This window comes from Sparus aurata, chromosome 12, assembly GCF_900880675.1.
Source record: "Sparus aurata chromosome 12, fSpaAur1.1, whole genome shotgun sequence".
In the NCBI taxonomy this organism is placed as follows: domain Eukaryota; kingdom Metazoa; phylum Chordata; class Actinopteri; order Spariformes; family Sparidae; genus Sparus; species Sparus aurata.
In genome coordinates, this window is record NC_044198.1 from 15,324,724 (window position 1) to 15,351,030 (window position 26,307).

Sequence of the window (26,307 nt, forward strand, 5' to 3'; positions counted from 1 at the left end):
TAGGAACCACCTTGTTGAAGTGAATAAGTAAGTAAACTTTATTTTATTCACCCCAACTCGCAACCAGGGTCCTAAATTGCAGCCCAATATAGATATTGAGAAAAAATGGTATACAAACAAAACTACAATCTCTTTTTTTAAGAATAGGGGGAGATGGTTCCAGAGGGCTGGAGCCACAACGGCAAAATGTCGGTCAGCAGGACAGCCGAAAAGGCCTCGTTCAGTAGACATCAGGGGACTCACCATGGACAGAGGACACAGTAATTCAGCTTGGTTAAGTGGAAGGAAAGTTAAAGGGTCAGTTCACCCAAATCATGAAAAAGAATAAATTTGATGTGCCACTCACGGCCTCAAAATCACTTAACGAAATAAGCAGCAAAACGTCTTTTGAGAAAAACAGTGTCCCAGTTACTTCAGATAATCCGCTGACCGTTTTCTTCTTTGGATCGACTTTTCTGCTGAAGAAATAGTGCCCGTGAAAACTGTTGACAATGAGCTCTGTGGATTATCCACAGAAATGGGGACACTGTTTCTGAAAAGTAGACATAGTTGTTTAAAAATAAGAAATAAAAAAAAAAAACAGTTGGCACCACAAACACGATTTCATTCACCATCACTGTATTGAGGCAATGGCATAAATCTCAAAAGTAGAGCAAAGAAACCCAAAGTAGCAGCACATCCCTCACTGCTAAAAGTAGGTGAGAGCATACGTTGGATTTTGGGAAGCTGTGACTTCACCCTTCGAGGCAAAGCCACAGCTACGATTACCCCCTACTCCTAATTTGTCTGCGTTTTACAAATGTGAGAAAGAGTTTGCACGTTTCCTTCCACCAACACGACTGATGTTTGAACACACAGCGGGAGGATATTCGGGCTGCATGTGAGGCTCTCAAAGTGTGTCACTGGTGGCCCAGAGGCCTGCGCAGATCTTTTTAATGTGCTTGTGTGAAATAAAATCAACATAGTAGTGTCACTGTTTGATGTGCTGTGAAGTGGCAGAGAGTTTAAAGGAGCGACTCAGGCGGCAGAATAAAACTCTCCTTTGCGACATTCTGATTCATCAGCACCTTAAATGCACTTTTTTGTGTTGCTGCTGCTGTAAAAGCTGCATAAATTATAAGTTGTGTGTGAGTTCAGCTCTATTATACAGTAAGAGCATAATGAGCAGCATGAGCAGCCTTCCCTTCCCTGCGGCTCAGTTATGTCTGGATGATAATAATGATGTGTCAGGCGCTCTCTGCCGCCCCCTGCGGGCTTACAGGCGGTACTGGCCGATGTGATGGAAGAAAACCCCTCTAATCTCTTTACTGCAGACAGCAGCCATGTGTGCCCTGACACACGCACAGTCACAGGCATGCACACACACACACACACACACAGGCTAAATATGGCGGTAAATAAGATTGTGGACGCATTTAGTTTTGGTACCAAAGAAACAGAAATAACGCTGCATGTGTCGGCGCTCAGGATAATCCTGTTTTCTTTTTTTTACCTCCTCTGAGTATGAAAAAAGAAAAAAAATTCCTCAAGTTGGAAAGGAAAAAATAAAAAAAACATGTTTTATTTTCTTCTTTGGAGCTAAATCAAAAAGCGCAGAATATTTTAGTGATGCGAAATTATTTGATTTTTTTTAAAAAGATGCAAGTGTGGTGCAGCTGAGCGTTCGTGCCACATTTATTATAAGAAACAAACAGGTTAAGAACAAACGAACAAACAAACAAAAAAAAAGCTAATTCACTCCAATAATGCGAAGCTGTGGAAATAGCATGATGCGTCTGTCTGTCGGGCTCGCACATGCGTCTTTTACGCACGGACCCTGAACGCCCACCGCGGCGCTCCGCGGAGCCAGATTGGCTGCTAAAGATACCAGCGGCCGTGTGCGCGCTGTGGTTGGCTGCGGCACCTCTTGGCCATTACGTTATGCTTACTCCACACACACAGGCAGCTGGAGAGAGGGAAGACGTAATGGTTTGATTCCCTGTGCACTTGCAATGGTCGTCGTCCTGACATTACTCGGCAGATTCCTCGCACGGGAGGCGCAATGAAGGTACGTGCTGCAGCTTCCCGGCTCCGCTCTCTCTTGGGTTCGCCTGACGATGCGGTGTTTCTTTGGGGGTGAATTTTTAACGCACGATGCTGCAACGACAGGCAGGGGGGGAAACCTCCGTCCCTAATGTTAATTATAATGTGTTAGCGTGCACTTAAAGGTGGGATTACCTACATCAACAGGCTTTAAATGCAGCATCACAGTTTTTGGTTTTGAACTTCGCAGGCTTTCCTCGCCGCCTTTCCGGTAGATCTCTCCTTTTATTTCTTGTTTTAATTTCCTGGCGAGCTTGCGAGGCTTGGAAATGCCTCCTCCTGCATCTCCAGTCGTCCCTATAAACAGTAGGTACAGTGTGTGCAGCCTTTTTTAACGAGCCAGCTTTGACCCCAGTGTGATAGTTCAGTGGACTAAAGCCGCTGGAGCGACGTCCATTCATCGTCAGGCTCTAATCCGCTCTAATGAGATAGAGACTGCGGTCAGTGAGGGAGTGCGGGAGATGTTTGGGGGACGTCTCAGTGCTCGGAGAGAGGAAGAAGAAGAGGAAGAGGAAGAGATTCACCTCTCAGGTCCGAGTCTCGTCCTGCTGCAGCAGAGCAGCGCACAGGGGAGGACAGGTGATGCTGCTGTCTGGCATGCAGCTCCAGCTCAGGAGGACCGATCATGATGAAGATGATGGCGATGATGTCATCGGTGCTCTGGTGGCGGCAGGTTTGTGGTGAAAGGTGAGGTGGAGGCACTACAGCCAGCCACCGCCACCACCATCATCATCATCATCATCATCATCATCAGTAAACTGACTGTAAACACTGATGAAGAATGTCTGAGGCAGTTAATGACTTGTTATTGCAGTTGTGCTGCAGGCTTCCTGCTGTAATCAGGACTTTTAACAGGTGGATGTCCTCATTTTGCAGTTTAAAACATATAGGATCGTGGAGTAAGTAAGTCCATTGACTTCACAGGACTTTTACTCTCCTACGTTTCATAGAGAAATGGTGATTTCTGTGCCATTGTGGAGGGGTTTCCCTCAAACAAGCAGCGACTCAGCTCCGTGTGTTGAGGTATTTTTTTGTTTTTACATCTGAATAAAAGTGTTGTTCAACCACGTCAGAAAAAGCCTTCGATACCGCCTAAAATGCCGGAATTGGTGTCAGCGATCCGATATCACATGATTTATTCATTAGAAACGGGACCCTGCTGCCTCACAGCAGCATCCCGTACACCTGTGTGCAACTTAAGTGCACAAGTTGAGCAACAGGATGGACTGATGTGTAAAAGAATCGACACACAACAGGCTGAAGAATTCTTTTAGTCGTCACTCTATCCTTTTCGCTTAACCAAAATTGGATCTAAACCAAGATCTGGATCTGAGGATGTTATGTGATGTGTTTCATGGTCACGAGTTAATGCACACGAGCCATATGTGTAACTGAACATCTGGTTCATGTGAAAGCCTCCTTAGAAGAGCTGCCCGAGGATGCAAAGTGAATTTCAGTGCACACTTGTGCTAAATCTTGATTGTATCGTATCTTAAATAGACAATAGATGGCAAGCAACTTATGTATCTGCAAGGACATCCGTAACGTATCATCCAGTCAGGGTTAAAGTATACAGCTGTTAAAAAGATAATAATGATAGACAGTTTTTGAACACAGAGTTCAAATCACACTTTGTGTTGAAAAGCGGTGAGGCCACAAGGGCTTAAACGAAGAGGCGTTTTTTAAATGGTCTTCAATGTCTGCAATTTTAGGCAATGTAATAGGATCAGTACGAGGTTAGAGCGGATAATTACTGCAGGAGAAACATCGCATGGAGGCGTCTCAGAAGGGCTCAAACTAGAGAGTCAGCAGAGTCAACGAAAATATTCAGCATAAAACTGAATAAGGCCGCATTTATGCGCATCAACACCGTGTCGACAGAACAATGACAACATTACATCCACTGTACGGAGCTATTTATCAGAACTTTTTTTAACAAATGATGCTTTTTAATGGTGCTGTAGACATGTCCCCAGTGTCCCCAGTGTCCCCAGTGTGAATGACTGCTATGGTTCGAATGCTGGAATAAATATCTGGAGTTACGGGAGAAGAAAGTTAACGAGGCCTCTGAACGTGATGCTGGTGTTCTTTGATTTTATTGAAATATAAATTATGAGTAATGCCTCAGTGTAGATGAATTCAGCATTGAGGATTGGAGGCAAAAAAAAACTCAGTTATTTACTATTCTGGCTGCCAGAGACACATATTTAATGTGTGCATACATTAAGACGACTTCTTGAAGGTCTCGGCTCGGAATCCACCAAGTTTTTACTCACAGAAGTAAAACCCCCACACAGGAAATTCACCTCTGCACATGTGGCTCATGTTCATCTGTGATTCTGTTTGATTGTTTTAATCAAGCCGTTCCTCATTCTACACTTATACAGACATGGAAAGAAGCGGACAGTGAAAGGAACTGGCATGTGTCTGAGGGTGTTTTCACGTGGATGTGTGTATTTTTTCTTTTTTGCAAATGTGGATCAGATCATCAATTAGGCGTGCTGCTGATTTGCATGTTCCACACTTCATCGCGCGTCATGCGTCGCGGGGAGTCGCATCGCTCTGCGCCTTGGCTCGGTCTCAATACAGCCTCTTTTTGGTGATGACTTGTGACTATTTAGAAAAACATCCCTCAGCTGATTTACTTCATCTCATCTGGCTGGATGCTCGAAATCTTTGCCATCTCCCTCCCCTGTACTTCATGGAATTAAATATTTCTACATCTGCAATTTTAACTGACAGGGTTTCATTAATAAAACCTCCAAAGAGCTCATGAGACGTGATGCTGTGTGAGAGGATAAGCATGTCGGGAGTATGTGGCACAGTTAGTCACTACCATTTTTTTGTAGGTCAAGGCAGTGATCACGGCTGACATCATCTTGCTGCTCATACTCGACAAAAAAGTGCAACAATAATGTCACAGTTATTCACAGTTTGATGCTGAGATGCATTTTCTGCACGTACCTCAGCACTTGTGGCGAATTTTCGTATTGCGGCAGTTCAAGCAAGCGAGTACAGAGTCACTTGACAATTGTTAATTTTCCTAAGAGACATCATCACCCGCTGTGTCCCAGGAACACAAAATGGACGTGATGTTTTGTGGAGTAATCTGGTTTAAATTGAAAAGCAGCTTTTCTGCCCCTGTGGAACGGGCAGCGTTAGCTGAATTGTGTAAGCATACATCTCAAATCGGGGGGAAAGACTGCTGCGCGGCGTGTGTTATCGATGGCATTTTTAATCGGGGATGGACCTGCGATGACATGTCAGACTGTAGATTTTCACGTACTGTCCATTCGAAATCCTCTTATCATTTAATTTCCCAGGCACGTGCTGTACATCGCGGACGTGAATACTCTATACTAATACCAAATCTCTGATTCAATTATGAGATGTCGCTCGGTAGATCCCGATTATTCCAAACGAGACTAAACTCACTGAGGGCCGGACTTCTGAAGTGGATGAAGGAGTCTGGAGCTATAGAGAGTCCAGGGGGCACGGCAGATTTATGGCGGTGGCTGTAAAATAGTCCAGTCATGTTTTGATATTGCAGTCTCTATCTGTTTGTAATGATGCACCAAAAGTGTTCTCCAGGCTAAATCCTCCCCTTGCCTCCTCCTGCCGTTGGAGTAAACTGTGTAAATCTGTTATTTTTCCAGACACAAATCCAAACTTAGCTGGTAGCTGCTCAGGTTTGATGTGCGTCTCTCGCCCAGACTTCACTGGGTTCGATGTCTGCGGGCTCCAGCCGACATCACTGAATCATTTAGAAGCTTTATTACATTTATTCTCGTCGTTTCTTAGACAAATAACAAAAGGCAGCAATGTGTGCGCTTTGTTTCCAGTGGCGGCGTTGCTCTCCGGTCTCGGCACTGAGGCAGAATTCACTTGTCACAGTGTGAGTGACATTTCCAGTTGATGCCAGAGAAAAAGAAGAGAGCGGGAAGAATCCGCAGAGAGAGAGAGAGAGAGAGAGAGAGGAAATGAGAGACAGGATGATGGAAAGACGGCGAGTGATGGCTATAAAATGTATGACAGCCATCAGAACATTATTGGTTTGGTATATGTCTGTATGTGAATGACCTATAAAATGCTTGCAAGTGCATAGACCGGCTTCTGTTTGAAAAGAACAAAAACAGCAAAGCAGTAGTGTCCAAGATCTCCTGAATTTTAGTCCCTGGTGTGTGGAAAATGCTGGATCCTACATTTCCCATAATGCACCTGATCACCATCTTTCATTTAGTCTGTTGGTACTTGTCCACAGGGGCAGTTTTGAAACCGCTGCCTCCCAGCTTTGCACTCTTGAAAAGACACACCCTGCGCCGACCACGCAAACACTCGCTGGCTGCTCCTGATTGGATGAACGCCACACGCGGGGCCATCTGCTTCGGGATTTCAAATCAGACCAACATGGCAGCTGGTTATGAAACTGTCATTTATATTATGAAAACAGTTCACTGTCATGACACTTTAGCCTTCAAATAAGCCACGCAGTTCTCTATCCGTCTTTACTTGACAGATGCCCATCTCTTGAAATGCAACGCTACCAGACTGCATTGCATAGAAAATGAATGGTAATCGTAGAATCGATGGATGCTGCTTCGGAATCGGAGCCCCGTTCATTCCTGCAAAAGCGTCTCAGTGGCGCATGAAGCCAAAAAAGCTGAAATTACTGGGTATGAAATGACCAAGATCTGTTGTGTCGTGCGGCCCGCAGGGTGTGCGCACGGGAGATTTCCACTAGCTTCCGGTTTAGCATCCAGCTAACTTGAATGGGAATAAAATGATTGAATCGGAAGCTCTTCTAGACTTTCTAAATGTTATCGGACTGAATGGCTCAAACTCTGATAGTCAAGCGAGTAATGTTTGTGGGGTTATGACGCTCAGAAAAAACATCCACCGTTTTAGAGCCGCTTCTTTCACAATGTAAGCTTACAGGGGAAAATTTATTTTTTGGCTGCAGTGTATCATGTGACGTAAATACATGGTTTGGCCAATATGATGTCATCTTCAAAGCCCGGTGCTCTTCCTGGAGGCTCGATGGACAAATATTAAGACAAACAGGAAGTAGACTGTGGGGATAAGCCTGCCATTGGACGCCTATTTCAGGCAGCATTCTCCTCCCTTCGGCTGTCTGTGTATTGCTGTTCTGTAAGTTCCCATCTCTGGAAAGTGATAGCAACGACCTCAGAGCTAGCCTACATGCTAAAAATGGTAAGTTAGCTAAACCCTCATCTGGTTAGTAATGCAATGAATGTAAACAAGATATTATCTCTTAGCTTACCTTTTCAGGGGATTTAGTCATTTTAATGCCAGGGCTCACCTCCTGACATGTAGAACAACTTCACCCTGACACTGTTTTGCAGGAGCACCCTTGTTGCATCCTGGATTTAAGAAATAGGAATGTCTTACAGCGCTGGGTGAAGCTCCTCCTGCCTCCTAAATGCCTGTCGTCTCCAGTTTGTAATGTGGGCTCTTTCTGTTGAGTCAAACATGAGCCAAAATTACTTCTTAATGACCCACATGACATCACCTTTTTTGCCTGGACTACCCTTTTTTCCCATTTTCCAAGAGCGCCCCAAACTACTTTAGTGAGTAACCTGTCATCTTTTACTTAAAGAATAGTTTCTGTAAGAATTTCTTTACATTGCTTTGCCACATGAGTCTCCATTTGGCGGGAACAGTATTTTTGCATTACATTTCCCAGTGAAAAAATATTGAAATGATGATTTTTTTTGCTGGTGTCTTTGTCAAACGAGCATGTTCCCTTCTGTTTGTAGAGGCGTCTCTGTAGCACCACAAAAGGTTTAAATCAAAAAACCTTGCTGCTCCTGCAATTTGGAAATTGCATTCCTATGTACGATGTGTAAAATCAGCAGAGTGCCTCTTTAAATTTGAAATGACATTAGTGCATTTATCACATCAGTCGATTCTATCTGGTTTAAAAATCGTCCTTTTTGTTGTCAGCAGACGCGCAGTAGCGTATGAGGAGTCGCTCGGTGTTGTTCAAAAGAAGGTAAAAACTCTTGGTTTCAGTTGTAGTTAAACACTGCAGTCACAACATGACCCATTTATGCTCCATCTAGGCTCCCATACGGTTACCACTTGTCTGTGTTGACGCAATTTCTGCAGTCTGATCCTCAAAAACTGATTTTACGAGGTCGTACCGCTGTGGATTCGCACGGGGGCCCGATCATTGCTGGTTCTTTTCCCCCCTGCTGGGTTCCTCTATTTAAATCTGTGCCTTGGTGTCGGTGTGCACACCGGCTCCGGATTGTTTGCTGACCTTATTTGACGTCGAAGGATCCTGCAGCAGCGTGAGAAATATCTGAATTATTTGGTGCGGGCTTGACAGTCACAGTCAGTGAAGGTGACTGGAATGACATTAGTGGAATACAGCGTTCCCGGAGATGCAGCTTGAGTAAACGGAGCTGTGGAGAAAAATCGAGACGATACAAGTAAAAAACGAAGGACTACACGTGAGGTTCGCTCCTGTCACTTGTTTGTTCAGGACTCCCTGTCTGCGCAGCTTACAGGGCGCTAATTGAAGTGACAGAGGGGAACTCGTGCTGCTGGCTCAGAGCCAGACAAGACTTATTTCACGGCCAGACTGCAGCTTCTCTGCACTAAATATTAATATATTTTTTGGGGTGGCTCACTCCTCGTGTGAAGGAGGCTGCATCTGACATGGGAGACTTTTTTGCAGCAGAACATCAGGTCAAGTTTTATGCCACGGGCGAATAATTCAAGTTGTTATGCATCGTGGTTTTATTGTGCACATAAAGCCAGTGGAGTGCATCGGGATAAAGTGAGCTGCTTGTGGAGCATTTAATGGAGGAGAAGACGGACGACAGCAAAAAAAACAAGCAAATTGGTGCCTAAATCTTATAATCGCAATTAATCACAAACTTCATGGATGTAGCACCCTTTATACTTAGTTCAAAAATGATGCCGTAAAACAAAAGACAGTCAGATGAATCAGAAATGGGATATTTTTAAGGACACCTGGAGACACTGACCACCGACAACGGCGTTTGTTAAAGATCCATGGAGACGTTTCCATCCGTTTCTGGGGAGCCAGACGAATGTGTTTTTTAAGGAGAACTGCGGAAATTTGCAGCATTTTTGTTGTCGACAAAACTAGGTGTTTGTTCTAAGGAGCTGTGGAGACATTTCCATTCATAAAGCGCCTATTTTTCACAGGAAGTCAGACCCTTTCCTTCCTAAACAGGAGCACAGCGTTCTGACAAAGACAAATAGAAAAGTCAACATAACAAACAGGAAATTTTAGCATAAAGAAACATCCAGTTTTCACTTATCTGTGGTTGTTGAGGAAGCATACTTGGCCAACATTTATTCTGACGCTTGGGTTGCTGCCTTTACTCTCCGTACATTTTGAGGCGTTGTGAAATGCCGATGGGAGACGAACCAACATGAAGAGTCTCAGTGAGGCGTCAGGCCGCATCATTCCCTTGCTGATGGAACCATTCAGCCGCTTCTTGTTTAATATGTGGAAGCATTTTTATTCGAGTTTAATCGTCCGCCTCGCTGTGTATCAACAAATCTTTTAGAAAAATACTACTTATTAATATCGGGACACTTGTTTGAACCATATCACACAGTGCTCTGCTCGGTAATCACAAAAAAGGGCTTATGGAGATTATCTCCTTTGAGAAAAAAAAAAACAAGAAAGAAAATGAATGAGAGAGAGAGACAGAAGAGAGGGAGGGAGGGAGGGAGGGAGGAGGGGGAGATACTGGGCAGCAGCACATTATTGAGAGTGCTCAGTAAGAGTCTTTGAGGTTAAGAGATAATTAGACAGAAGTAGACTCTAAAAGCTCCTATTAATGACAATCTCTAAAGAGAGCTGCGGGTTGAATTTCTCAGTTGCTGTGTTATTTTGTACAATATGATAAACAAATGAGAAGCCGAGGATGTGTCGGGAGCCTCGGCCACACTGCAGATATCCTGTGAGGGGTCAAACAGGAGGAAGAGGAGCCCCAGGAAAACGTCCAAACTAGCTTTAAGTAAGTGCCTCCGCCGGGGTTAAAGTCAGTCGGATGTGTTTGCTGACCACGAGACGGGCCGGAGACAGGGAGCAAAGATGGCGTGATGGGAGCCGCGGCTCCTTGGGAGCATACTGATGAGACTCGGAGGGAGGAGGGGCAGCGGAGGACAGAGAATATGTCTTCTGTTGTTCCAACCAGCCCCGCAGAATCAATAGCTGACATGAGCATAATGTAAGCCCTTCTGTGGTTCCCGGCTCCATGCGGAAAACAATGGAATTCACAGGGTCCCGCCACATCTCTTCTTTAAGGCAGCGCTCTGCTCCGACTTGTCACAAACACCCTGTGATCTGACCTCACCCATCTGCTTAGGGATTCGTTATGTAATCTGAGGAGCGAGGAGGCTCTATATGTGGAGCCGGGCGGGGAGGAGGAGGAAGGTCTGCCCCTGCTGCACGGAGACAGCCAGGATAGATTTTTTTTAAAAGGTTAAAGGAAATGTTGTGTTCATTTTCAGGTTCATAATTTTTTATTCTAGCAGGCTGGAATATAAATGATTCCTCTCGTACTGCACATTGCTGCAGCGCCATATTCACTCTCTGTCTGACATGTTTTCAGCTCGGTCATCCCCTTAAATCTTATCATTAAGGGGATCAATCTTTTTTTATTTTATTTTTTTTTTTTACATGATTTGTTGGATGGATCATCACTATTACGCCTACATTTTGAGGTTGGCTTGTTTTATCTGTCCAGCAGTCCAAAATCTTCAATTTACAGTGATATTAAATCAAAGGAAATCAGCAATTTTTTTAAATTGGAGAACTTGGAGGCTGAGAATTTTTGATGGCTTGATTATCAATTATTTGTTGGCTCTGCAAAATGCAAGAAAATCGTGAGAGATATTTTCCTCCAATGTCTCGTTCTGTGCACAACCCAAAGATATTCAGTTTACTGTCATACAGAAGTAAAGAAATAAGAACATGTTCACTTGATTTAAGAAGCTTAAATCAGAGAATTAAAAAACTATACTCAAACTGATTATTTGTACAAAATGATGCAGAGGACATCTCAGAAAATGTCCTGTAATGGAAGAGGGCAGCTGTAAAATATCTATTGACGTGTGTGTTTCTGTGTGTTTCCTCAGGCGGGGGCATCGTCCATGTGGGCGTCATGCTGTGGGCTGCTGAACGAGGTGATGGGCACGGGCACGGTGCGGGCTCAGCAGCCGGGGTTCGGAGCAGGGGCGGGGCCCTTCCGCTTCGCCCCCAGTGCTGGGTACTCCACCTACCCCCCCACCAGCTCAGGGAGCGCCGGACAGCTGTGCAAGGCCTGCGGACTGGCCTTCTCCGTCTTCAGACGCAAGGTGAGCCAGAGCAGTAGCAGGTCACGATGAGTGTGGTGCTAAAAACTGACCACCAGCACATCTTCATGGTTGAACCAGAGACAAAAAGAGAGGTTGATCTGAATATGGACATAGGAAATATATTGTAATATATATCAAAAGGCCTCGCTGTTATGTAAAGGACCCAAAATGCAAAACAAGAAGGCAGACCGGTAGAAAAATAAAAAGCAAGATTCTTAGAGATTGACACAAGGAGACAGAAAGTAAAAACACGTCACATCAGGAAATTAATAAACCAAAAATACAAACACACTGCACATACTTGCTGGTTTTGCATGTTTTAGCCCCTCGAACAGAAATGTTCTTCACTGCGGGTTACATGGCTGACGAGCAGCTGCCTGCTCTCACTTCATGTCAGCGCTGTATAAAAAATGATCTTGCAGAGACGGGAGACTCGACTGAGTAATCCCTCACAGTCAACATTTAGTCAGCTTTTTTTTTCTATCATGTCTGAATTATGCAATCATTGCGTGCCATTGTGAGCAGGGACTACATGGTGCATTCAAGGAAACACTGACATCCATAATTACTGAGTCACTCACTGAATGAAGACCTCTTTAATGCAGGATTTGGTCTGAACTGAAACAAGTATAGATTAATTTGTTATTACATTATCATGTACACCATGTAGTTGTTGTTTTTTTATTTTTAGGATTAAGTCAACGACAGCAGCTCATTTATTAGATTATTATATTTAAACAGAGTTGGCTGGCTGAACATGCATGATGTTATTTTACAGCAACACCCTGTCAACAGTTAACAGAAGTCAAATAAGAGGAAGGGACAGACATGAATGAATCATAATAACAGCCAGTAAACAAAAACCAGGCTCAATTTGAGGATGATCATGTTTGTTTAATGAAATAAATGTAAAGACGGCACGTCGTTTACTGTGATACAGAACTAAATTAAAGCATGCAGCCTAAGCTGATTTTCATGCTGCGCTGAAATATACGCAGACGCCTGTTCTGTCAGGTGGTGGAAAGTACACTTATTCAAGTTCTGCACTTGACGTAGGTCTCATACTTAACGTGAGTATTTCCAATACACGCTCCTCATACTTCCACTATACTACATTTCAGAGGGAAATGTGCTTTGTATTCGTCAACTATGGTTGCTACTTTTTTCGATTTCACATAATTCTAATTGTATAATCTTCGGCAGTGAAATACCCCACACTGTTAAAGATTAGACCAGTAATTTCACGGCCACTCTGTTCCAACACACCTGACTCAAATAATCAGCCCGTCATCAAGCTCTGTTGAAGCCTGATAACGACCTGTTCACTTGAATCAGGTGTGTCGGAGCAGGGGAACATCTAAAACATGCAGGGCAGGAGGTCCGAGAGTCATCACTGAAAGCCGCTGCTCTAAACCTCTCAGATGGTTTTATTTAGATTGGCACAAAAAGGCACAAAGAGGTAAAATTGCCCATCATTCCACAAACGTAAATACTAAATATATCTTTATTCAATGATTCAAAAGTTTAAAAGTGCTTGTTATATTGATGCTTTTCTTTGTTTTGTCAATAATAAATGTTTTACCAAAGATGATTCAGACAACAAATGTTTTCTTTACATTTGAAACAGTTTTGGCGCCAGATGAAATCTTCCATTTCGTCCCCACAGTGTGGCGTAACGGGACAACACTGTCGTAACCCTTTCTTCTTCCAAATACCCTCGATACTCTCAACCTTTGACTAACGGTGATCCGCCACAGCAGTGCAAAATGAGCTAGTGGTGTAAACACCAACACCCCCCTGTTGCTCCAAGTTCCCATTCCACACCACTAGATGCACGGCTAACCGAGCTAACTAGCTAACAGCAAACTAGTAGCTGCAGTTAGCAGCAGGTAAAGGTTACTCTGGTAAGATGTTTTGAATATGAATCAGATTGGCCAAATCTTACATAATGCACATTTAAACAGTCGTGTGTATTCTATAAATTTCTGGCTAGCTTGGGAATAACTCAACTAAACCACCCAACTGTATGTAAAGCAGATATATAAAATAGTGGTGGAGCTAAATAAAAGTAGATGTGCCACAAACCGGCTTCGGATCAATATAAACAATCTAATATTGCCATCGTTGTCACTATGAGGTACTTTTTGTTAATAATACAAGTTTACTTTTACTTATCTGGAAGTAAATTATGTAAAACAGTTTTTGTAGAGCCTTGAATTCAAAATTTTACTTCGGTAAAGAGTCTGAGTAAAGCTCCCATTGCTGCTGGAAGTTTTAAGATGACCTAAAAACTTTGTGTTTTGTTTTTAGAAAAAGGTCAGCAGCCTTAAAAATCAGACCCAATTTGGAGTTAATGCCCAAAAGATGCAAATTCACCATCGCGGCCCTTTTAAAAACATGCACCATATGTATTCATGCTGGCATTTGGCGGGTCTGTGCACAGCTGAGGGGTGTCGGAGTGTAATGGCAGAGTGTATCTGTCTGGCAGTCAGATGCTCCGAGACACTGATGAAAAAAGCTGCAGCGCCTGGCTTCCTCTGCGCTCGCCGCTTCAGATCCCTCTATCGTCGTCCACACACACCAGTTGCCTCTCTGACTCCCCGGACACCACATTTGGGTGTCAGCGTGATATTTTCATAGTGCGAAGAAAAATCACGCCGGGGGAATAACAACAAATGATTGAAGGAACGTATCTGTTGCAGTGGAAATGTGCTTCTGGTGGACCAGAGCGCATTTGTGCACGAGTGATAAGAAACTGTTTACAGCCGTGGCCGACCTGCTTTTCTGTCCATTTGAAGTGTCAATCTACTCTGCTGCTGTGTATCAGGAGACAGTGTTCAGCCAGCAAAATGTCAAACATCACCAGGAGCTACACATAGTTTAAGTCTTTTTACTCCTTTTCCCAGAAAATGACTGAGCTGCACAGAGAATATGAGCAACCGCTTCAGATGGAACTTTGTTTTTGTTTTTTTCTGTCTGTTTATCAGGGGGATACACTCAGAGACAGCTGACTCATCAACAATATGGCTGTTTGGGATAAATCTGGATCAGAATATGAATATATTAAAAATGTCCATGATAAATTCCCAAGGTGGCTTCTTTTGATTTTCTTCTAAACTTGGTGGAGGAGAGATGTGAGATCATGTATGATTCTCTGTCATAGGAATGTTTAATACCGTCCTTCACACTCGGCATGCTTATGATTGCAGACTCTGGGTGTCTGTGGGTACAGAAAGAGATGATCCTTGAAGAGATTCCAGATTCAATAAGTAGCAGTGAGCTAATGGTTGAACAGATTACACATACTGTATGCAGCTGAGCACATGTTGTGTTACTTTAAGCCTTTGGTGTGACTGTTCCCATGTGAACTGTACATACCGTACCAGAATCTTCTCTTTAAGGATCTGTGTTTGCATTCAACTCATATATTCATGTGAGGACGACTGAGGCTGACCTGCGCTTATTCTTCTGTCCATCAAATCAATTTAAGATTCAGTTTGCAGTGATTTAAGACACAGAAAAACAGCAAATCCTCATATTTAAGAGGTTTTTGAATGAAAATTGACTGAAAAACGATGCTGACAAAACTAGATCATTAAATCAACTGATCAATTCAACGCTGATATGATCATTTGTCACTATATGACAAAAACATATTTTAAAAAATATACAAAATGATATATAAAATAAAATTTCTGACTGTATGAGCACAATCAGCTTTGTTACCCTGTTGAATTAAATCTGTAACAACTCTTCACACATGTTAAACAAAAACAAAAAAAATAGATGTTATAAAATATATTCGTATTCAGTTTTCTTTAGTTCTTCACCAGAACACCACGACAAATTGTATGTATGTGAAAACCTCCTTGGCAATCAATCTGATTCTGATCAGAGTTTGTTAAAATCAGAATCCGAACAAAATAATCTGGTGAAATGACGACACAATTATATCATGTTATCACAGTATGATTCAAGTCAGAGTTAAATTAACTAAAATTGTCAACAGTTTCGAGGTCATGGTGCCTGTTTTGTGTTGCATGTGTATCTACTGTAAACACCAACACTCCTCTGGTGCACCGAGCTCCCAGCCTGTACCGCTAAATGCACGGCTAAGCAAGCTAAATTGCTGACTGCCGCTACAGTTAGCAGCAGTTAGCTGTTATTATTGTTATTCTGGTCTTATGCTGACTGATCTGTTTTCACTAATTGAATTTGACAGATGACAAGCTCTACCATTTTGCACCTTTTTAATACATTCCAATCATGAATCATCGGCCTGCTCAACAACATCCTGCAAGTAAAAGCATGTGTTGATTATGAGGACAACTTTACAATCATGAGTACAAACAGAAGCTTCAGTTCAGATCATTTGGCCCAAAACTGTAGAAATTTCAGGAAATTGCTGATTAAGTCATCAGAAGTGATACGGAGGATAAACAGTTTAAAATACTGACAGAAGTCGGACTGCGGGGCCTATTTAAGAAATGATTAAAAACAGATTTTCTTTAAATGCTGCTGTTGAAGAAAGAGAATCACTGATTCCGTCATATTTGCCTTTAACAGAAAATAAAGCAGCTTCCCTGTCATTAGTAGACAGTTGATTTCCCATCAGTCGTGTATTATGAGGTTGTCTTTTAGAGACACACTGCTGGTTTTGTCTGTAACTTGACATTGTTGCTAACGAGGCCAACCTCAACGGTTCCTCGAGTTTCAGTAACCTTTTGAAATGCCTTCTCCTCCAACAGCACATCTGCTGTGATTGTAAGAAGAGTTTCTGCGCCCTGTGCTCGGTGCTTCAGGAGAACCTGCGCTGCTGCACCACCTGCCACCTGCTGCGCGGCACCGCCTTCCAGAGGCCTCGGCTCATGCAGCTCCGAGTCAAAGACCTGCGCCAGTACCTGCTGCTGCGCAACATCCCCACCGACACATGCAGGGAGAAGGAGGACCTGGTGGACCTGGTGCTCTGTCATCAGGGGACGAGGGAAACCCAGAGACCGGTGGTGGAGGAGGACGAGGACGAGGAGGAGGAAGAAGAAGAAGAAGAGGAAGAGGAAGAGGAGGACACGCATGAGGAGGAGGAGGAAGAGGAGGAGGAGGAGGAGGAAGGGGAGGACGACACAGACAGTCTGCACTCGCTCCCCCACTCGCACGCAGCCTCGCCCCCCTCCGCCACGCGCTCCACCTCTGAACAGTCGGTCCTCTCCGCCTCTCAGGGAGACGTGCTCAGCCCAAGTGACAGCTCAGGGACCACCAGCCAGGTCTGTGTGTGTGTGTGTGTGTGTGTGCGCGCACTAAGCAGTGTGTGTTTTCTCATGTACACACAAACATACATTCACTCATTTGCATACGCCACACTTCTTCACATCTGTCCTCATTCTATCCAAGATAATTAATTTCAAAGGTGAAATCAGCTTATTTACATGTGTCAGTGTGAGTGTTTTCAAGTCAGGAGAAGACTTCTGCCTCTCAACTTCCTGACAAACAAACGCCCTCTCGTAGATATCTTCAGACGCCAGCTATTCATTCGCTGTTTTCATGGTTTTGTTTCTTCCCTTTGTGTTTCTGTGGTCCCGTGGTGCTTTGTTTCTCCCTGAAAATCTACGACATTTTCTTCGCTCCATTGATTCTAGAAAAGATCAGATTTGCAGCAGCGGGTCCAGTGTTCTACAGGATGTGCACGTGACATCTGGAAACAGCTGCGCTAGCCATGTGTATGTGTGTACATGTGCGTGTGTGTGTGCAGAGCCCTCAGTCCGGCAAGCGCCGCCGCTTAAGCTCTTTGCCTTTTTTAGGTCGGTTACATAGGCTGAGTCTGTTATGTAACAGGCACACAGGTTGAGATCTCCCCACAGCGTCACAGCTGCAGCCACACAACAGAAACACTACAGTACATCTCTCATCCGCACCATAGATTATTTCTGTTTCCCTCTTAGTTTGTGGTATACAGTATATAGGTGTTGAGATTATGGCTTTTTTTAATGTTTACAGCCAAATGTAAATGTGTGATACACACTGGAAAAAAACCTTTAACAAAAAAGCAAAATAGTGTCTTTTCTAAGACATTTGTCTCAAATAACTTCATCGAAACTGACAGATCAGTCAAGATTCAGCTAGAGATCTACGTTTTAAATCCTTTCTTACTTGACTTACTGAGACATTTATAGCTTGTGCAAAAAAAATAAATTAACATATGATCATGAGTAATATGTCTGGTATTATTAGTTCTTAGTTTATTAGGAAATGTTGTGACTTATAAAAAATCTTAAACATTTAAAACAGGGCTGTCCACAGTATGAGGTTCTGTCTCTTTAAGGCTCTCCTCCTGATTCTGATTCGGTCACCTCTGATTGGTCAGGTAACATATGCATGACCCAGCACCACTAAAAACAACAAGGCGGCTATGTTAAATAAATGCATATTTGCACCACGCTAACTACTCGGCATAAATGATGCAAATGTCTGGCTCTGTGAGGCAGCATGATGCAACAAAGTCAGAATATTAAAGACATAATTATTTCTTGTCTTCTTCAGCATTTTCAGGATGTTCTCATAAACTACTGCAACAAAAAGAGACAAATCTGCCTCATGTAGCCTGTAATTGTCCATCACCATCACTGTTTTGATGCAAGTGTATAATTTTCTGTCATGAAATGACAAATTTAGCAGCTTGTGCAGCCTTGACAGAAGCACACGCTCTCTGAGTGCTCTCTAGTACTTTCGCATGTTTGAAATGCTTGAATGAGATCTAACATGGAGTCAGAGAAACTTTTGTGCTCCGGAGAGGTTTGGCACTTCTGCATGTGTCGGGGCCGCTGCTCCGGTTTTTGTCTCGGAGGAGTGCAGCCCGAGCAAACGCACGATGTCAGGCATCTGGCATTACGACGCTGACGGATACATTATTAACAAGTCTTCAGTCAAGGAAGATGGTGGTCTGCTGCGGAGTCAGACAGATGTTTTTACAGAGGCAGCCTGATATCACAGTTGGAGCTTATTTCAGCCCTTCACATGCTCTCTTTTGTCAAGCAGATAAAAGAATAAAGAGAAGATATCTTCTCTTCAAAGCACATAAATGGCCGAGATAATACCGAGCTATACACTCTCGCAAAACGGCGTCTGTAGCTCCATTTATTCTCCTTTCATGCTGCAAATTCCTGACCTCCACCTTCAAAGAGAATAATTAACCTCCGCCGAGTCAGTGTTTAAACATCTCTGTTCTTTCATTGGATATCGGAATAGCTGCAATTTGAAAAATTTAGATCACAACGAGCTGTGAAGTGATTTTTTTTTATCATGTTGTTGAATGTCACACAGAGGTAAAGGAAATGATAAAAGTGTAATCAGGCACAGCACGTCTATTGATAGTGTTGAGGAGCAACAGATGTAAAAAAAAAAAAATGGTGTAATCAACACAGAGGCAGTGATGCTAACTGGGGGGTGATCATGCTGTTAATGACACAAACAAATATGGATAATTTAGTTTCTTGTGTTTCAGTTTATGTGCATCAAATCTGCAGTTAGGAGGCGTCGGTTCAAGGTCAAATCTTAACATCATCATTTGACTTTGGGTTAAGTGGAGGGATTTTATATTTGTCGATTAAAGAGTGAAAGCAATGTGATTTAATGGGCTTCACAACAAGTGAAATGCTGTTAGGAGGATATAAGGAAATTTAAATGAACTTCTGTGTGTTGGTTTCTTCTCTGGCAGGAGCAGGAGGACACGCCAACAGCGTCTCTCTTGAACCTGGAGCCCACTGAAAATATGATAGAGGTGCAACACTCGAGTCTTGCTTACCACATTTACAAATGAGTGTTTATACCGCAGGAACAATAAATGATTCCAGACTGACGAGGCTATCGATTGCAGGTCAGTCCGGCGACACAGAGGAGGATCAGGGCCTCGCTGTCTGATCTGGACAACGAAGAGGCGATAGAAAACCTCTCCGTCCGTCAGCTGAAAGAGATTCTCGCCAGGAACTTTGTCAATTACTCCGGCTGCTGCGAGAAGTGGGAGCTGCTGGAGCGAGTGCACCGACTCTACAGAGAGAACGAGCAGAACAGGAAATCCAGTAAGAGTTTTTGATTGATTCCATTTTTTATTTGTTTTTGATATGTGATCCTCTGCTTATACATTATTTTCTCCTTTTCTTTTTTTTAGTGGAAAATGTGAGCATAACTGCAGGTAATTACTGTTGTTTGATTTTCATATTTCACAGGTTTAGAATATTACATTAAAGGTGCAATATGTAAGAATGGCCATATGTCAAATTCATACTTGGAACAAATAAGGGGAAGCATATTTCTAGAGTAACCGCTACCTGCTGCTGATGTACCTGCCATTAGCTAGTTAGCTCAGTTAGCCGTGCAGGTACCATTGCAGAATGGGAGCTCAGAGCAGCAGGGGGTGTTGGTGTTTGCATCACTAGCACGGGAGCTTTGTAGTGGGACGGGCCTTGGCTAGCTGGTTAGCATGCTAACTTCAGCAGATAGCTTTGCAGCAAAATACACAGCCTTGACGTCATGACATCCAAACTGTTAATTCTTCACATTCTGTTGACAATTGTAGTTCATTTAACAAAAAATCTTACAAATTGCACCTTTTTAAAGGAACAGTTCACCCAAAAATGTAAATTTGATCATTAACTACTCCCCTCCATGTTGATGGAAAAGTCAGTTGAAGTTTTATAGTCCACAAAACATTTCTGGAGCTTCACAGCAGGACAGCGTGGCAGCATTCTCCTTAACAACTGAACTGAAGTAGATGGGGACTTGTTTTAAAATGTTTAAAAAATATCAACTGAAATAAGCATAAAATTGATCCACAGAACTGGTCATTTGTACGCCTGTGAAAGCCCCAAGATTCCAAATTGATTTGAAAAGACGTTATTTACACCCTTGATGTGTGTTCAAGCTCATGCACCCAACTTCAGTGCGCTAACTCCTTTAGCTTAGCAGCTACAGTGAAGAAATCGACTTGCAAAAGGGTGTAAATGACGTCTTTTCAAATCAATTTGGGGTCTCAGGGTTTCTGAGGAATTGGATTACATTATTTTAGCTGCATGGAGCCATTTTATTTATTTATTTTAGGTTGTGTTTTTACATATTGAAACAAGTCTCCATGTACGTCAGTTGTTTAGGAGAATGCCACAACGCTGTTTTGTTGTGAAATGTTTTGCGGACTACGAAACTCCAGCAGACTGTCAATCAGCACCTAGTTGAGGAATGAGTGAATTTTCATTTTTAGGTGAACTGTTCCTTTTATATCTTTAGTCTACTTCAGTACATGTATGACTCCGTCCTGTTGTGTGATTTTTAAAATGCTAAAAAAATAGTTTGAATTTGATGCTTCAACATTATTTTTACATTGAAGGGTCAATTCACTGTCTGCTAAACTAATAGATTGTCTTTATTACCGCCCATTCTTATCTACACAAGTGGTTGCATATCCTCCACCTCTCTGCAACAGTGGAGTTGGAGGTAAGATGTTTGTGTAAAAAGCCACTTCACAGCACTCCCTCCATCTGCTCCTTAATGTGCATCGCCCCGATCATCTGATAGCAGTAAACAGTAAAGGCATGCTGCAGCATTTCTATCCACTCCATCCTTTATATCATCCCACATATTACCACATTATGGTCACTTGAGTCATTATCTCCCGCCTGATTCAGTGTCTCCGCATTCTGTCACTCCCGTTTCTTTTTCCAGCGTGCATCATCTCGTTTTATTCTGAAGGGCAGCCTCTCATCCTGTCATTAATGCACTCCCTGAGAGCTTTTACTCCTTGATGAGCCATCATATTACTTCAGTGGCTGCATGTCTCCATCAGGTGTAATTGTGTTGGCAAGCTTCGTAGAGGCTCTCTTGTTGACATAAAAGGCTGGAGGATCATATTAGCCCATTTAATAGTCAGACGAGGAGGGACGGCGGATGGATCGGGCTTTTCCCCCTCGTAGCACAAGATCTGAGCAGCAGGAGCCAGATTTAAACCAGAGAACTATCAGTCAGCAGTCAGATGTTTAAGTCCTGTAAAGCAGTGCACAGCCATCATTTACTTTTGTGATCGGTTTATTTGGAGGAAACAAATTACATTATTAAAGTGACAGGTCAGCTGTTGTGAAAATCTGAAAAGACAAATATCTTTCATCTTACAATTATTGTTCATTCTAGGTGAACTCATTCTAAACTACAGGTTTGAATGCTTCAGCAACTAGAATGGCAGTTAGTAGAGCGCATACCTCCACCAAGGCCTAACAGTCCCTTTAATTTAATTAAGATTAATGCAATATCAAGAAATATCAACATTTTATCAGTTTAAACCACCAATAACTGCTCAACCTTCATCTAAACTCACAAGATATAGATATTTTTCACCAAGATCAATGCATTATTCCCTGAGAAATTAACAAAAATGTCAAATAAAATCGCAATGTTGAAGGAAGGCGAGATCAATTTCCAACCACCAAAATAAATACCAGCTTGTCGCTTGTTTTAGTTCCACCAGTTTATCATCACCCCTCTGCTACACATCTGATCCTGTTATTGGTTTATGTTTAATCATCATTTCCTCCATACAGAGATGTTTTACAACACATTTGAATCAGTTTACATACAATGTGCAACATATTCTGAGTTAGAGAAACTCCATTTAGAGTTAATTGGAAACTATTAACAGTTATAGTTTTGTTACATAGGAATAGAATGAATTTTTAGAGCAAATAATATTGAGCAAACATATTAACATTGTAATTCATGTGCCATGACTTATTGGAGGTTATTGGCCTAGTAGTAGCTGCATATGGTCATGCAGAATGAGGCATTAATGATTGCTTCGTAATGTCAGATAAAGAGCTAATATGCCATCATTATGCATGCTAATGTAATGGTTAACATGTGTTAGGTGTTAGTGGGGGGATCAGATTAGCCAGTTTAAACAACCATAATCAAATCAGTCTTATATTTGGTTAAAAAAATTATATATTGGAAAGGTCTTAAAGGGTATTAAGAGGCTGTTATACCTGAACGCCATGGTTATGTTGGTCACTCTCGGCCTTCAGTGGCTTGAGTCAAACTGTGCAACATCACAGAGCTCTGTGCAGTTTAATGAGCCTGCAAGAGAAGCACTGTAACTAAAAAACGGTTCTCATATCCCTCTCCGCAGATGGTGTCAAAGCTCAGCTGGCGGCCGATGAAAACTTGTGTCGCATCTGCATGGACGCCATCATCGACTGCGTGCTGCTGGAATGTGGTCACATGGTAACCTGCACCAAATGTGGCAAGAGGATGAGCGAGTGCCCCATCTGCAGGCAGTACGTAGTGCGGGCCGTGCACGTCTTCAAGTCTTAAAAAACTGTGAGCGCCGGAGTGGCCCTCAGGCGCGCACGAGGCCCCCGAGCCCTGGGTTTGTCGCAGAGTATGAACTGCTGTGCATGACGTCTCACAGGGCCTAATGCTGCAGCGGGGCGCGAGCAACCTCCCGGTCTTTGGAACCAGACTGTTGCCTCTTGCCTACCATGGTTTGTCTCCCCTCCCCTCCTCCTTTACTAACTCATGCTCCGGTCCCACTCCTCCTCCATGGCAGACCGTCATCAGCTGCACCGGGACACTCACTCTTTCTCTCTCTGGTCTATTAAACACACAGCAGAAGCCCCTGCCATCACTTTCTACTCTCTGTTCTCTGTTTAGATTTTACTCACAGGAGAGGAGAGGCGTCTGTCCCGCGGATACTTGAAGTGGAGCGGGTTTGTTGTGAAGCGGTCGGATGAAAAAATATAAGATCCCAGGGTTAGAGTCAATATGGTTTACACAGTCATGTCACATGACACCGTGTTATCTCCCTCAGTGTTCTCTAGGACGTGCAATATCAGAAAAAAAGAGACTTACATGTGTTTTTAGAAGACGTCTGTTTCGTTAATCCGAACACCACGTGCACCGGGTCATCTCGTCTCACGCACAGGAGGGTGTAAGGTGCCAAACGTCATGCCTTTGATCGGTATTTGGTTAAGATTTCACAGTATATGCATCTCATAACCAGCAAGCTTGGTGTGATAGTTTACTTCTTTCTTTTTTTTTTCAGTCTCAGAAAAATGAAGTGTGTACGAGTAAACGTTTGAACACCTGCTGTGTGAAGGATGTGATTTTCTCATGGAAAATGAAGTGATTTCTGCTGAACAGTAAATAAACCGCTGCGTGGTCACGCCACGCGCTTCACTACATTCCTGTTACAACTATAGAGAAAGTTGGAAAACAGCAGATTGACCAAAAAGAACTGAACTCAAGGTCCACTTACTACATTTTTTCCTGGATTTTGGACTACATTTCACAGGCTTCTTCAGCAGATACTCAGATATTGAATGGTTGAATGGTTTTATGATGTGGTGAACATGTGGATTGACCTCATCCTTTGACTGAGGAAGACCACGAGATGCAGGTGAAAGCTCCAGAGACAGCCAATAAGTGGAACTTGAGTTAAGAGTTAAGTTTTTCTTGTACTAGGCTATATTTATCTATGTCTTAAAGTCTCATTCCTCTTTAATTTAAAGGAACAATTCACCCCTCGAGTCAAAATTACGTACTCTTAAATCCTCTTACCTGTAATTTTATGATCCATGTAGATCATTTCAGTGTGGGTTGCTGAGTTTTTGAGATATCTGCTGTAGAGATGCTGCTGCCCTTTCATCATGACCTGGTTTTTCAATGTCATTCACAGTCGCTGCTCTGACAGAAGCGTACAGCCGCTAGTGGACAAGAGGCTAGCTAACTAAATCAGCTAAGCTAGCGAGGAGGACGCCATGAATGTTTACATCCCACGCTGTTTGAGCCTATTGTCCATGAGCAGATGTAGGCTCGTGCTTGTGACAGTGTAGGATGTAAACATTAAAGCTGTTCCCTTGGCTAAACTGTAGCATTCACTAGCTTACCCTGCTGGAAAAAACAGCATAGACTGGCACCAAAACACAACATATGCTGGTCTTGCTAGTGTCTGGCCACCATCATGACCAGTTGTGTTTTGGTGCTGGTCTATGCTGGTTTTCCCAGCAGGGTAGTTAGTTAGCCTCTCGTCCCTTAGTTGATGCAGACCTGTATGGCGCAGGATGTAAACATTAATGCTGTTGTCCTTGGCTAAGATGTAACATTAACTAGCTAAGCTAGCTTGATACAAGCTTGCAGGCTTGTATCAGCGTGAGATGTAAACATTAATGGTGCACTCTTAAGCTCAACTGTAACATTAGCTGGCTACCTTAGCTAGCTTCTCGTCCATGGGTGGTAGATGCACACGTGCTCTTGACAGGGCAGGATGTAAACCTAATAGCCACTCCCCTTGGCTAAACTGTAGCATTAGCTAGCTTAGTTAGCTAGCCTCTCATCCCTTAGTAGATGTAAACATTAATTGCGCTGTCCTGGGCTTAGGTATACCATTAGCTAGCTTAGTTAGCTAGCCTCATGTCCCTTAGTAGATGCGGTAGTAGAATGTAGTGTAATCTAAATATTACCCATTGTCATGAGTAGCTGTACGCTTCTCAGTTGGGGGATGGGGTTTGGTATGAAAGAAAAATAGTTAGCAATTTAGTGTAGGAACTATTTTCTTTCAACAAAACCACACCTACCAACAGCCTCACTGCACAGAAAGAAGCTGCATCTAGTCATGAGAGGCTCGTGTTCATGACAGAGATGGAAACATCGATGACTTCCTCGTCATGACATGGAATGAAGGTCTGTGGATTATTTTGAGTAACTGGGTTGTGATTTCTGGAAGTCTGAAGTCGTTGCTGTTGAGTTTACCCAAATGTATTGTTTTTGCACTCTGAGCACCACAAGCAGACTGCCGTCTAGTTCCATTATTTGGACCTAGGATGGATAAATAGCACGAGGGGTAATAAGAAACGTATGTATTTTTGATTTTGGGGTTGAACTGTCCTTTTCTTAAAATGACTTCCACCAAGCAATACCATTTAGTTTCCAAGTCTACCAAGTGTCTTTCTTTGATTGTGTTTGTCCGTTGACTTGTCGAATCTTAGCAGGTGCTACTTCCTCTTTCCTGAGTGTAACATGAACACACCTTTTTACGTCATGTCGTGGAGGCGTCCTTCCAAATATCCATCACACAGTGGGCGCTAGAGGAGGCCTGGTTTACTTTAACCTGTTATGCAAATGAAACACGTTTTGTTTTTCTTGTCATGAGATCCAGTTAACTCAGATGTCACTAAAATATCTGTGTGTACAGTATGCCCGTGGTATGTTTAAAAAAAAAAAGAAAAGAAAAGAAGCTGAATTGCTGTTAAGTGAAATCGCATAGATAGCTTATATTGTTGTTTACTGATAAGTCATTAAATGTATATTTTTCCATTTACTTGGGAGACAACATGATTTAAAATTCTACTTATCACGGAGGTTTAAAAATAAAAAAATATATATATACCGTTTTTTTCAGAATGTATTTCTGCTGGTTTTGGTCAGACGAGTTCATGCCACTCTCTCACCATTAAAGTTGCGTCAGTCATGGTCTCGCTTTCTAGCACTTTTTGTTGCCGTCTGCTTCGGATCCAAAAAAAAAAAAAACAGACACTGACACCAAAACACTGTAACTCTGTACGTCTGTTGATGCTGCTGTTTCTCTAAGATGTCATTCACGGGCAGCTACAGTATTATCAGAGTTAGGAGGTCATCATGAGCACTCATAATCCTGGATCTTTATATTTTGGAATGTTGAACCTTTTTATTTTGGTAAACAAGAGAAAAATGATTTATTAGACTCAATAAAATGCAGTACTACATAAACCCTGCTCGTCATTTTGTAATCAGTCGTACATTAAGCTTGATTTTGGTCACTTACAGCCAATTTGATGGTTGGCAAATGTTGAA

General features: G+C 42.7%; 1 protein-coding gene across 3 annotated transcripts; it reads left to right on the forward strand.

Annotated features, from left to right (window-relative positions):
* Positions 1-1,887: 1,887 nt before the first annotated feature.
* rnf34b (ring finger protein 34b) lies at positions 1,888-26,223 on the forward strand. 3 transcript variants are annotated; one of them, XM_030434986.1, is made up of 8 exons: positions 1,889-2,047; positions 11,230-11,448; positions 16,197-16,709; positions 19,157-19,219; positions 19,316-19,517; positions 19,607-19,630; positions 20,884-20,925; positions 22,607-26,223. In XM_030434986.1, the coding sequence occupies exons 1-8, from the start codon at positions 2,042-2,044 to the stop codon at positions 22,789-22,791; spliced, it is 1,254 nt and encodes a 417-aa protein (XP_030290846.1). In that variant the 5' UTR covers positions 1,889-2,041; the 3' UTR covers positions 22,792-26,223. The 3 variants fall into 3 exon arrangements, with proteins under 3 accessions (XP_030290848.1, XP_030290846.1, XP_030290847.1); XM_030434987.1 differs by lacking the exon at positions 1,889-2,047 and adding an exon at positions 9,834-10,106; XM_030434988.1 differs by lacking the exon at positions 20,884-20,925 and having other exon boundaries at positions 1,888-2,047.
* Positions 26,224-26,307: the final 84 nt, after the last annotated feature.